Source organism: Mchenga conophoros, linkage group LG9 (assembly GCF_057382185.1).
Source record: "Mchenga conophoros isolate Kocher_MC1m ecotype Shallow Benthic linkage group LG9, M_conophoros_male_GT1.1, whole genome shotgun sequence".
Classification (NCBI taxonomy): Eukaryota; Metazoa; Chordata; class Actinopteri; order Cichliformes; family Cichlidae; genus Mchenga; species Mchenga conophoros.
Window position 1 is genome coordinate 24,653,426 of NC_140534.1, and position 12,683 is coordinate 24,666,108.

The following is a 12,683-nucleotide window of genomic DNA, read 5'->3' on the forward strand; positions in this document are numbered from 1 at the left end:
GTGTACCAACTTAGGTGAGAGTAATTTTCCCAGAGATTTCAATACAACGCTTATGTTTGTAATCAGATTTTTACAATCAAGTTAGCGCCTTTAACTCTATCAATCAGGAAACTCTGTGAAGTTACACATTTTGCTGTTACTCTGAAGCAGAAGGCAGAAGACTTTAGCAGTCCAATAGTTCGACATGACCACAATGATTTCACATCTTTTGTGAAGTTATCCTTTGCTAGAAGGCATTCAAAGCTGGAGAATCTGGCGCCAATTTGTTCATGTTTGCTCTACACTGGTAGCTCACTGGTGCTGCCACTACCTGATTTTGAGTGTACCTGCATCTGCGCCTTCTGCTTCCAGCCAACAAGGAAATTCTAGTTGGCTGGAAGCTTTCCTGGAAGCTTTACTTGTTAGCAAGGATAATAAGCTCTGCCAATCAGGAAGCTCTGATTGGCAGAGCTTATTAACTCAAAAGTTTGAGATACCCAACTTGAAACTTCGAGTTATTGATTGCGCTTTCCTTATTTTGTCTCAGTGGCAGAAAACAAGCTTCAACAGAGAATGCCCCCTACTGACCACGAGAAAGAATTCAGGTTTACGGCATTTTAGTATTAGCTTTTTTTTCAGACCCCAAGGCGCAGTCCACCGTTAGGCCCCCTAAGACCTGAAGTTGTGGACCTTATCTGAAGCCAAAAACTTTAAAGCTGTGTCTTTTTGTTAATAAATACACTTCAAACAACAACAAAGGGGCACAGAACAACTACTGATGCAAAATAACCATATGGGAAGCCAAATGATTAAAATGATCACCCAACAAAATAGCTGCAAACCACCAATGAATCACAAAGACGCACAAAAATGAATGTTATTCTCTGGTGTACGGCTCTTTGAGAGTGGTTTGGGCCTTTTACATGTCTGTGCCGTGGGCCTGCTGTCTTGCAATTCATCCTTGTGTCGAGTAGAAGATATCACGTCTGTCTGCAGTCTGCACTCCCTCCTCTGCTCTCTAAATCCAATCAGCACAGCGACCTGCCGCTGACCTTGAGACAGAAGAATATACAGTAGCGGATGCATGAGCACATCCAACCATGAGCCCGCAACTCTGCATGCATTCCTTCATTGTAAACATGCATTTGCTCCTACCTCAGTAAACAGGAAGTAAAGAAATTTGGCATAGGTGACGACACTGCAGAAATAAAGGTGAGGCTCGACTATAACCGGACTCCCGCTATCCCTTCATCAGACGTGTTGCTCTTGCACAAATGAGCCAGACTGATAATAGCACAAGTGACAAGGTCTTGCGTTTAACAAGCCCTGTGGTGATCGTTACAGTACTATGATAAAAAATGCAAATAAAAATCAGTGTTCAATGACTAAAGGGGAAGCCACAGCAGCGGGTAGCTCATTGCTAAGGTCACACATACGGCACGGTCACATGCACAGCCACATTAAAGTGGAGTTTAATACTCTCCAGGCAGGCGCTGTTTATCGGATAATAATGGTATTAAGGCTGACAGTTACACCTTGTGATAGTAGACTAAGGGATTATGTATATAATGCAGAAAACTAGTTGTGAGTGTAGGCAGATTGGGAAAAAGTCAAAATCAGCCATCATAAACAATCAAACAGCTGTGTGGTCAGAAATATCAGAATATTAAAAACTACTCTCGGTACACAATATATAAAACAAAAACAAAAAATAATCTTTAGACAACATACTAATTAAGATGCAATGCAAACTTTTTTTTAAAGCTTTTTATGATACCTGCGCATGGAAACTACAGAAAATGTCAAATCTAAGGAAAGACTGGTAGTGTTAGTAATCCACCTATAAGCTATTTTCCAACCACATTTAAAGAACAATAGAAGATGATGGTGTTAAATTGCGATTTTACAAACTCAAAGCCAAAAACGATTCCAACCATTCCACCAAACTGCAGGGCAATCCTTAAAAAATACAAATATAATTGTCCTCCAATGAAAACTCTGACAGTTAATGGTAACACTACAACTATGAACCACAGGCTGCTTATGAAACCTGGTTATGGAAGGGCCTTAAGAGAACTTACTGGAAACTAAAAATAGCTACAACTTTTCTAACTTAAGTAAAGCTTTCAAAAGAAGAAGAACAAACCACTATGCTACTGACTCACTGTGCAGCTAAAACAGAATAAGTGCAAAAGTATCTGCCCACATCTGTCCAGACTAGACGGGCAATAACACAAGAGTTTTATATATATAGTCCAGCAGGGGTGTAGGGTCTGGACAGAAGACTTGCTTGCCAGTGAATATCTGATTATATATGATTTGTTGGTATGGAGAAATTAAACAGTGTATTTGGTAATTAGACTCTGATGACCCATCATGGCAGAACCAAATTTCCAGAGTAATAACAAGAGTAATGATGTCAGCATTGAGGTATTGATGTAAAGAACAGAAGCTTAAAACCCAGGAAAGCAGGAAGATGAGTGATTACAGATCTCCTTATTGAACCTATGTATAAGCTTATTTTTTTCTATGGTTTATAAGGATCATAAATTAAGACATGCTTATTTTTTTGGAAGTGTTGCTTCTTGCTTTGATATGCAAGGCTGTACTGGCACTGATGGTTGGTGTTTCAAGGTAATTGCATGGTGCAAAATTGTTCAGTACGCATGTAATTTCTGGAACACTTTCCTCAGTCAGCATATTATGACTTCTGGATGATGCCATTAGTTACCGCACTAGGCAATGGCAAGAAAAGGTGAGTACATCAGTTGTAAACAACACCAGTGACATATAATTTGGGGCTTTTTTCAAAACATGTTCAGATTTTTATAAAGTTACAGTACTTAAAAAAAACAAAAGCAAACCCTAGTATGTTTCAACTTTCTCGCCCACACCGAAAAAGACACACAGCGCGGGTTTGAAAAACATGCGATCATTGAGGTTAACGACATCAACTCAAGCTAATTGGAGTCAGGAGTGAGCAACCTGGAGTACAATCAAGACGATAGCGGAGGTGTGAGGTAAAGCTCTCATAAGAAGCATCTGTGAACGTTGAACGAGAAGAGCTCCAATCAAAAACTCCTCATTTGCATACAGCTGGTAAAGGTCACACATGAACAGTTTAACTATTGACAGAACCACAGCCAAAGTGTCTAGAAATCCTTTCAGTTTAGTTCTAGGGTGAGCTTCCCTAAGAGCAGGCACTCCGCTGAGATGACTGACACATACTGCAGATTGCTCATTGAGGTGAATTAGAAGACCAGAGAAGCAGCTAACAACTTAAATGAACCACTGGAGGTAGTTAACACTGTCATGAGAAAATCACCGAACAGGCACGCTGTCCGTGGCAGGACACCACAGAGAAAGCTGCAGCTCTTTCCTAAACTCTGCTGAGAAAATGTTTTGAGGGCTAATGAAACGAGCTGTTCGTGAAGAACATCCAGCGCCGGATACAGCTTAATTACAAACATGAACACAGTCCCAGAGTGAACTACGATGGAGGGAGCATAGAGGTTTTCAGGGCTGCCAAGTCTATCAAGGTATCTTGCATAATAATATCAGGGTGGCTGCCTGCCCACTGAAGCTCAACAGAAGATGGATGAGGCGCACGAGTTAATATACCAAATTAAAAATCTACCTTTTGGAGAGGCCCAGTCAGAGCCAAGACTTTAACCTAATAGAGATGCTGTGGAATGACCCCAGGAGAGTTATTCACACCAGACATCCAAATAACACGTCTGAGCTGAGGCAGATGAATGGCTCAACATTCACCTGAACTGTGTGGTAGGTCTCATCAGCAGATCCTGCAGTGATTTGAGGTTATTAGAATATTCATCCATGGGTGGAGGAGTCAAACTAAATATCCGGGGATTGGACCGGCAGGGCCTACGCCGTTGGCTCGCCCACTTTTGTTTCCTTCACTTAAGAAATATTGCAAAAAAAAACAAACCTTTTCTGTCATTCAGTCATCTGGAACTTATACCTACTCCTGCATCCCTTCACTGACTTCCAGTGAAATTCAAAATCCACTTTAAAATCCTGTTACTAAAGATAAAGCTCTACATAGACAGGCCTTTAAGACCTTATCATTACAGACAGTCTCTCCGATCTAACCAGGGTCTCCTGACTTCCCCTCGCTCTGATTTTAAAACCACATGATCGTTCTCCTGAGGTTGTTGCGACCAACCTGTGGAACAGCCTTCCTCAGCCAGCTCCTCGGCTTACCTTTTATTAAATATTTGCTTGCATCTGTGCATGTTGTAATTCAGTTTAGTTTTTAGTTTAGTCTTTATTAGTCTCAGCGTTAGTTTTAGTCTTTTAATTGTTTTTGCATGTGTCTCAGCCACAGGTATTACAAGAAAAACTTGTTGAAAGCAGATGAATCACAGTCTTGGAGACTTCCAGTCTCAATAAACATGTTCATCAATGCCTCAACAGGCAAGCTGTAACAAAACTAAATCTATTTTTCTCTATATTTTAAATAATTAGTTTAGATAGTTTTACAAGTTCACAAAATCATTTCAGTTTTTATTCAAAAACCTGGTTTTAATTTTAGTTTATTTTAGGTTTTTCACATCTAGTTGTAGTTTTTCGTTTAGTTTTAGTTCACTTTAATAACCGTGGGTCTGACGAGGATGCCTTCTTGGTGAGGTGTGCTGGGCATGTTTTAGTATGAGAAAGGCGCCCAGGGGTAGGCCGGAGGGATTAAATTTTTCGGCAGGCCAAGGAACGCTTTGGTATTCCCCGGATGAGCTGGAGGAGGGAGAGGACTGGGCTTCTCTGCTTAGGCTGTTGCCCCCGTGACATGGCCCTGCATAAGCAACAGAAAGTGGATGGATGGATTATCCAGTGGTTCACTTACTTGTCATTAAAGACACAAATGATTGTATTTTTACATTTCTGGCTTTAGGATAATGTCTTCTGTCAAACTGATGCGGGAACAGCAGATCTTCTGTTGGAAAAGTCCAAGTGCAAAGCTCAGTAATTAGAATCACTGTTAGTTGCAGGCACGAAGCCTCAAATCCAAAGAGGAAAAAGTCAAATGAACTCTATACAACTTTCATCAACAACCTGAAAGCTAAATGAGGTTTCAGGTAAAATGTACAGCGAGACGATTCCAGATATAGGATGAGGTAAATTCCAAATTACTTTACAGTTTGCTGCTGGTTATTCAGTTTCTCTTTCCACCACTTTAGCTAATTATTTTATTCCCTTTAGCCTATTAAAACATTTAACTTTCTTAACCACAGCATTCACTGCTGGCTGCAATTAATAAAGACAATATTATCAGCATTAACGCTGCTCTAATCCTAGACATCCAATCTCCCCTTCACACTGTTGCCCCCCCAACCCTCCCTCCCTCATCCTAATCTAGCAGTTTGGACTTGCCCCAGCTTTGCCCTGGTGGATCTCCACCAGCTTCCTTGATTGGATTTAAATACATTTCCATCTATATGTTAATGCAACCACAGGTGACAAGCCAATCTACAACTGATATGCGTTTACCCGAGCATGAAATTGGGGAGCACAAACAAAAATAAGGATGAGAACACGGCATGAGCAGCATCTTGGCGACGTACAGTACATTAAAATTTGACAGCGAGAGCGGGATTGCCTCGGCCGCACGATTTGCAAAGTCCTTTTAGCGTCCAGTCCTTTGAGAACTGGTCGATGACGGGTTTTATCGGTTTGGGGGAGGCTGGAGACAGTGCTTGCATTGCCCAATCAGAAGCGACGCTGAAAGAAGACATCAACCGCCGGTGGCTTGGAACTGAGATGACGAGCGGTTGGGATAATCAAAGGAGCTGGGTGAAAGGGGGGGGGGGGGGGAGGGGGAGGTGGGGTGATGAGGTTAGAGTGTCCGCACTGAAGCTCTGCCAGGAAGTTTGTGTCTGGGCCAATGAGCTGGGAGAGGAAGCGCTGAGTCAGGAACCCCGGCCAAGAGAGGGGCCTGTGGTGCTGGCATCTCCTCCTCGCACACACGTTACAATGGTTCGCACACCACCGCCCCACTGGAGTCATAACATGTGCACGACACGGGTGCACATGCGTGTATACACGCAGGGATGTGACGCCAAATACCTGTGGCACCAAATAACCCCAAAAAACTGCAGAGATATTTTAATTTCTAAAAAAGAAAAAAAGAAAATCAGGTCCGAAGAGACTAAATTTAAATTTGTCCATGTGAATGATACACTGGCTGAAAGATGCACCTTTGAAGTGATCTATTAGAGACAACAGATAACTCTGATGTGCAGCAGAGAGCAGGTGCAGACATACCCGAGGGTTATTACACAGGCTGAGACTCTGATATCTTCATTATCCCTTTCATAGCATGACACAAAAAGAGAGGAGGCAAACACAAGCCTCTAAAGAGCTCCTTATCACAGGAATCTCTCTGCTGTGGCAAAATGCGCGTGCGTGCGTGTGCGTGTGTGTGTGTTCGCATTGGGCGTTGATGTGTTTGATGAGAAGGTCAGAGAGGACAGAGAAGGAGGGGGGGGGAAAAGGTAGAGTAGGAGCATCAGCTTTCTATAGCTGCAACCAATAAGTGGACAGCAGGGAAATAATGAATGCAATCTTAAAGGAACACCAGCAGCAGTACAGTTAACGCATTTTGCAAATGTACACATTTGCTTTGTGAGATAAGAAAACATACGCTTGTTTTTATATAAAGCTACATCTAGCATGAAGTTAGTTCAGGGTCTCAAACATGGATTTGTGAGGCCACCGGTGAGAACAATGGTGCGATTCCCTGATGATGCCGGTAAAAGTTCATACTTTTGGCCCAGCTTCAGCTCACCATCTCATGGCTCATACTTTAATCAAGTTCTATCTTTTTCTAGATGCATTTATGCATCAAATTGTTCCTTTAAGGCTTAATCCTGAATAAGTAAATATTATATTAAGGCGGCACAAGGTTTTTAATTTAACTTGACCTTTTTCGTTTCAAATCAGTTCTGTGCATTATTTTCATTATTTATACTACTCTTAATACAGATAAGCAGCTAAAACGGATAATGATGTCATTCCCATTCAAAATCCAAACATTAATCTATGTCTATGACACATTTTTATGACTGCTAGATCAAGGATCCCTTCTTCTCTGCTTGGCAAGTGTCTGAAAACAGCACAAAAACTCATCTGCACTAAAGCTTCTCCTAAGTCTCTCTCGCTGACCTGAATTTTGCTAAAAGCTATAAGAACACTTTAGAAGCCCGCTCCGTTTTAAACTCTCTTAATATCTTTAAATGCCTGACAATGAAAGGCTAATAGAAATCCTCATATCGAGCATTAGGAAAATAAAAAGCTGTCTGGCTTCTTTGATAATGGAGTTCAATGTCTTTTTCTTTTTTTTTAATGCCATAGTGTTAAATTAGAGTAACTTTCCCCCCTTGGATACAAAGACAACAATACTGGGTGGCACTGCTGAGAATGAATAAATCCACGTCTTTATTTGAAAACGTAAAAAAATAAAACAACAACCTGAGTGTACTTCAAGCAAGCTGGTGCCACTTGAACCAACGAGAACAAAGGAAACCTTACATAAGCCCAGTGAGTTTGACCTTGCTGTCTGCACAGCCTTGTCCACTGTTCTTAATCTCAGGGGCATAAATTAGCAGCACCTACAGCATGCTCCGAGTTTCCAAGAGAGCGGAGAAGTCCGCGGGAGTTTGTTGCTGGGTCTCGGGGAATGACTGCACTTGTCACAAAGACTAAAGACAGCTCTCTCACTCAGCACCCAGAGACAGTGAAGCCTCAAAGTCAAGGGTGGGCAAGAATGCCCTGAATAGGCAGTTACGTAAAAACTCACAGCACCCTGGGAGGATAGAGAAGGAGCTGCTTAGGACCTCACAATGCTGACTGAGGCCAAACTGTATCACGGGGCCAGAAACGTACAGTATAAGTGTCTTTAGTGTGTGCGAAACTAAGGCAGATTTACATTTTCACAATAAATGAAGACAAAAAAGCCAAATAAAGTCTTTTCATTTGAATAGGAGGATCTCCATGCAAACGCCCTCTTCAGTGCAAAGTATATGGGGAAAAAAAAAAAGACTCCAGCCATTCATTTTCAACAGTAAACCTGTCGGGGTGGAGCTGAAGTCTAACTAGGCTGAGATGGGAAGAGAGCAAGAGTGCACGCTGGACACGCAAATTAACAATCAGCAGCTAGTCTGACATGCACACCTTTGAACTGTGGGAGAAAAAGAAGCAGAACCAAACTAAACTCAGCGCAGGCACAAGGAGAGCACGCAAGCTGCACTCAGAAGCATCGCAGCCAAGCCAAACGAGCAGGATAGTACCCAGAAGCCTCTTGCTGTGAGGTGACAGCACTAACCACTGCACCTCAACAGGTTAAAGATCACTTTGCGGTAGCTTTGCACCTCTTGCGCCCATTCATATTTGTATTTTGCATCTTTTTTTTAGGATGTTTTATGTCCCTCTGTGGTTGATTTCTGTCTCTTTTTTTCCCCTTTCAACTAATCTTTGTGGTCACTTTCAATCTTTTTATTTATTACTGTGTCTCTGTACTAATTTTGAAAGTCCCTGTTGATTGTTTCCATCTGTCGTGTGTCACCTTACACATTTTGTCCCATAGGTGTAGCTTTTGTTATTGTCGTTTTCACTTTTTGCCCCTTCCACTGAGTTATTTTTCTATTTCTGGTCATCTGAACGACTTTATAATAATGTTAAGAGACACTTGCATAGTGAGGATCTGGTGCATGGGCCCCATGATACCGTGGGCACCTGTTGTCTTTGCTGCTAAACCCTTTGTGTAATCCAGCCATTCGGTATTGATTAAAATCAACATAAGCCCAGATTAACCCACCTTGGATATATCAACAATCTAATTTATGAAATAATCACCAAAACAATTAAAAGATTCACTCTGTCTGATCTCTGGTGCATTGCATTCGCCATGCACACTGTGCACTTGACCTCAGTTTATTCTTCTGCACTTGCAAAGAAAAAAACGAGAAAAAAATAAAATAAATAAGTAGAACATAAATACAACATCAATCAGACCTCCCTCACCCTCTTTGCTCCCACCAGAAGCCACCCAGCGAGCACCAGGGCTAACCCCGCTGACCTGACCCAGATATTAACCCAAGCCTCCAGATGTGAACGCGTACTGGGATTACTCCACCGCTGCATCAAGCTCCACATGCTTTCCTAATGAGGCATCCTAAAATGACCCTGGAGACAGAGCGGACTGTCTGCCTCTGTACTGTCGGCCTCTATTCCCACAACTCAGCCTCTCCGTCACAATCACCCTCCGATCTGCTAACGCGTGGAGGAAAACACAACTTATCCACGCTGACAAGAGGACGAGGAGAGCATTAGTCAGTACAAATACGAATCAGTCGTCTCCCTAAAGCGACTGACCTTATGCAGCAGCCTAGAAAACTCGTCACAAGCCAATAAAATATTGCACATTTTCTGCTTCAGCTGGACTTTGTTTGCGTTATTTATTTATTTATAACCAGGCAGCTTCTTCTATCAGATCTCACTGGTGATGTTTTCCATCTCCACCTCTTTTCACCTCTACTTGAGTGTCAGCCGCAATCAAAATAAAGTTATGGAGACGAGAAGAGCGGCATCTCTCATGAAAGCCTCGCTAACTTGTCCTGCACCGGCTGTCTGGCTCGCTTGGAGAAGGAAGGGAAAGGTGGCACTTTCACTCGCACCAGTCACGACCTGAGTGCTTTGCAGAAGCGTCCGATATGAAGGAATTTAACTCCTTCTCCGCATCAATGTGGCTATTGTAGCCATCGCATTCTTTCAGAGGGGGTCTGCTTCGATCCACCCCCCACACCGCCACCACCAGCCCCCTCAACTTGTGCCATGTCGGCAAGTTACAAACTTCACCGCAAACGATACAAAGCACGAAACACGCGTGTGACAGCCAGCTGTAGGGGATCGCGACGACGCGCAAGTGTGGCAAGTTTGATCGGCCTGCTAAGTAGCTCAAATTTGCAAGAGATCAAGAAGGGACAGAGAGAGAGGGAGAGGGAAAAAAATAAACAAAAATGCAGCTCTGCTCTGTAGCCTACCATTTTGATCCAGCGTTTCGAGGCTCAAAGGAGTCCCAGAATAACTCCTTTCGCACCAGTTTCCCCCTCGCCATGAAAATGACCGTTGGATTGTCACATTTCTCCAGTTTTTTTTTTGTTTTTTTGCCTTATCCTGAATCTTTTTTCCCCCCCGTGCTGCTGTAGCATTCAGACAGACAAAAATGCAGAGGCTGCTTTTGCAGAAGGAATTGGTGATTGGAGCTCAGGGATCATATGGGCTTTTTTGTCAGACGTTTTTAAAGGGACACGGTACTGTTTAACGCTGGAGTTGCGAGACAGGCGCTTCTCTCTCTCTCTCTCCTCCTTTTGTACTGCACGTGAGCGTTTTAAAGCTAGGAGGAGGAATACAGACGCAGGCGTAGATGGCGCAAAGCCCCGGGTGCGCTTTCTCTCACTGTGCGCTCCTGTAACGGTGTGACGTCAGGGCGGGCAGACAGATGCGGAGGTCAGCGAGTTCACCGGTTTCCCATATTACAGAAGTCATCCTAACTTCATTTGGCGCCACACATGTGCGCTATCGTAACTTTCTTTTTTTTGAGTGCGTGCTAAGAGCGCAGAAATATGGTTATGTTATGCACATTGTGCAAAATGGTAACTAAGAGATAATCCACAAAATGTGCAAAATTTCAAGTAAAAATCCGCACTGCAATTCCCTCTTTACATAAGGGCCCCATTACCTGCTACTGGGGGCCAAGAATGGCTTTGAAACACTTAACGGAACCACATCGCCCATCTTTTATATACAAGAAGAACCCAGTGGTCTGCTCCCTTCAAAGGAAATAAACAGTCTCTCATTTTCATGCTAGTTTCAATTCCATCCAGGCACGACTGTGGACCTGCACAAGGCTGGAATGGGCTCCAAACCCTCACTCTGGAGCTCCATGCAAGATCTTTCATGAGAAAGGTGGCGGATCGGACCAAAATGGACCAGACTGATTCTTATATAGCACTTTTCTAATCTCCCAGAGTACTCAAAGCGCTGTATACAACATGGATAAACTCAAGTGCAAACTAACCAACATTCACACTCCGATGAACACATCAGAGGCTAACTTGGGATTAGTATCCTTGCCCAAGGATATTTGACTAGAGAAGCCAAGGATCAAACCACCAACCTTCCAAGCAGTAGCTGATCTGCTTTACCACCTGAGCCACAGCCACCCACAAGCTCCTCCTGTGGTCCCAAGAACACCATTAGTAACAGACTATATATTGAAATCCTGCAGCTCCCCTTGCTCAAGAAGCCCCATCTGAAGTTTGCCAGTAAACATCTAAATGAATAAGAGAAGGTTTAGGAGAAAACGTTATGGTCAGATGAAACCAAAATTGAGCTCTTTGGCACAAACTCAACCTGATGTTTGGAGGAAGAGAAATGTTGAGTATGATCCAAAGAACACTATCCACACAGTCCAGCACGGAGGTGGAAACATGCTTTGGGCTGTGTTTTTGCTAAGGGTACAGGGCGACTTTACCACACTGAGTGGTCAGAAAGGAGTGACTAAACACATTTTCTTATACAAGACAAGATTTCACCTTTCATGTTTTGTCCAACAAAAGTTGTATTTTCTCATGTTCGACTCACTGGAACTTCCTGACATCCCTGGAGTCCTGGGCTGAGGCTAGGTTTCCTCTGGTAAATCATGCTTGTCTCGAGGCCCCCTGTGAGATTCCTGCACCACAGCACCTCCTTTGAATATCCTGTCTGTAGAATCATAGCAAGGTGGGAAGAATTACAACATGGAGAAAGTCCCATACCTGTATTAATTCATGTTCAGGAGGCATAAACAAACACATTATGCTGTTTAGGTTGCTCAGGTAAACCAGGAATTCAACGTTTTAGACAAACCAAGAGAAAAGAACAAGCGATATAGCTTAATATATTATTTTCCTTTTGTTCTTTAACGCCTTTTAATCTGGGAGATGTCTTAGCTTTTCTATAACATTGAAAAATGACCGTTTTTTATGTAAAGGCAAAGGCAACAGTGACTCAAATAACCCCTCATCGCAACCAAAGTATGCAGAAGAGCATCTCTGAAAATACACTGAACCTTGAAGCAGCAGAGGACCACGCCCAGCACCACTCAAAGAACAGGAAACTGAAGCTACAGTTGACACAGACTCACCAAAATTGGACAAGATTGATTTTACTTTTTTTTTTAAATGATTGAGTCAGAATTTGTCATAAACAACATGGATCCATCCTGCATCATAATAACAGTTCAAGCTACTGGTGGTGGTGCTGTGATGTGTGATGGATATTTTTTTGGCACACTTTGAGCTCATTAGTACCAACCGACTGTACATAGTTTAAACGCCACATCCTTCCCTTTATGACCATAGTGTAGCTACATTCTCCAGGCTGTTTTGAGCACAATCTTGAACATGACAGTGGGTTCACTGTACTCAAATGACCTCCACAGTCTCAATCCAATAGAGCACCTTTGGGATGTGGTGAAACGGGAGATTCATCCCGGATGTGCAGCCGACAACTGTGTGATGATGTCATGTCAATATGGACAAATCTCTGAGGAATGTTTACAGGAATTTAGCAGTCCTAAAGGCAAACTGTAGCACTACCTAATACAGTGGTTATTGACCATAACATGTAGCTCATGGACAGTTCTTAGA

The 12,683-nt window shown here is 42.8% G+C and overlaps 1 protein-coding gene across 1 annotated transcript in view; it reads right to left on the bottom strand.

Annotated features, from left to right (window-relative positions):
* The window catches only part of zbtb47b (zinc finger and BTB domain containing 47b), a 40,564-nt gene extending 30,324 nt beyond the window's left edge, over positions 1-10,240 (bottom strand). Inside the window, exon 1 of the mRNA XM_085287097.1 lies at positions 10,035-10,240. Coding sequence (XP_085143223.1) covers positions 10,035-10,037 — 3 coding nt within the window. The 5' untranslated portion in view covers positions 10,038-10,240. The remainder of the gene's footprint in view (positions 1-10,034) is intronic.
* Between the last annotated feature and the right edge of the window lie 2,443 nt (positions 10,241-12,683).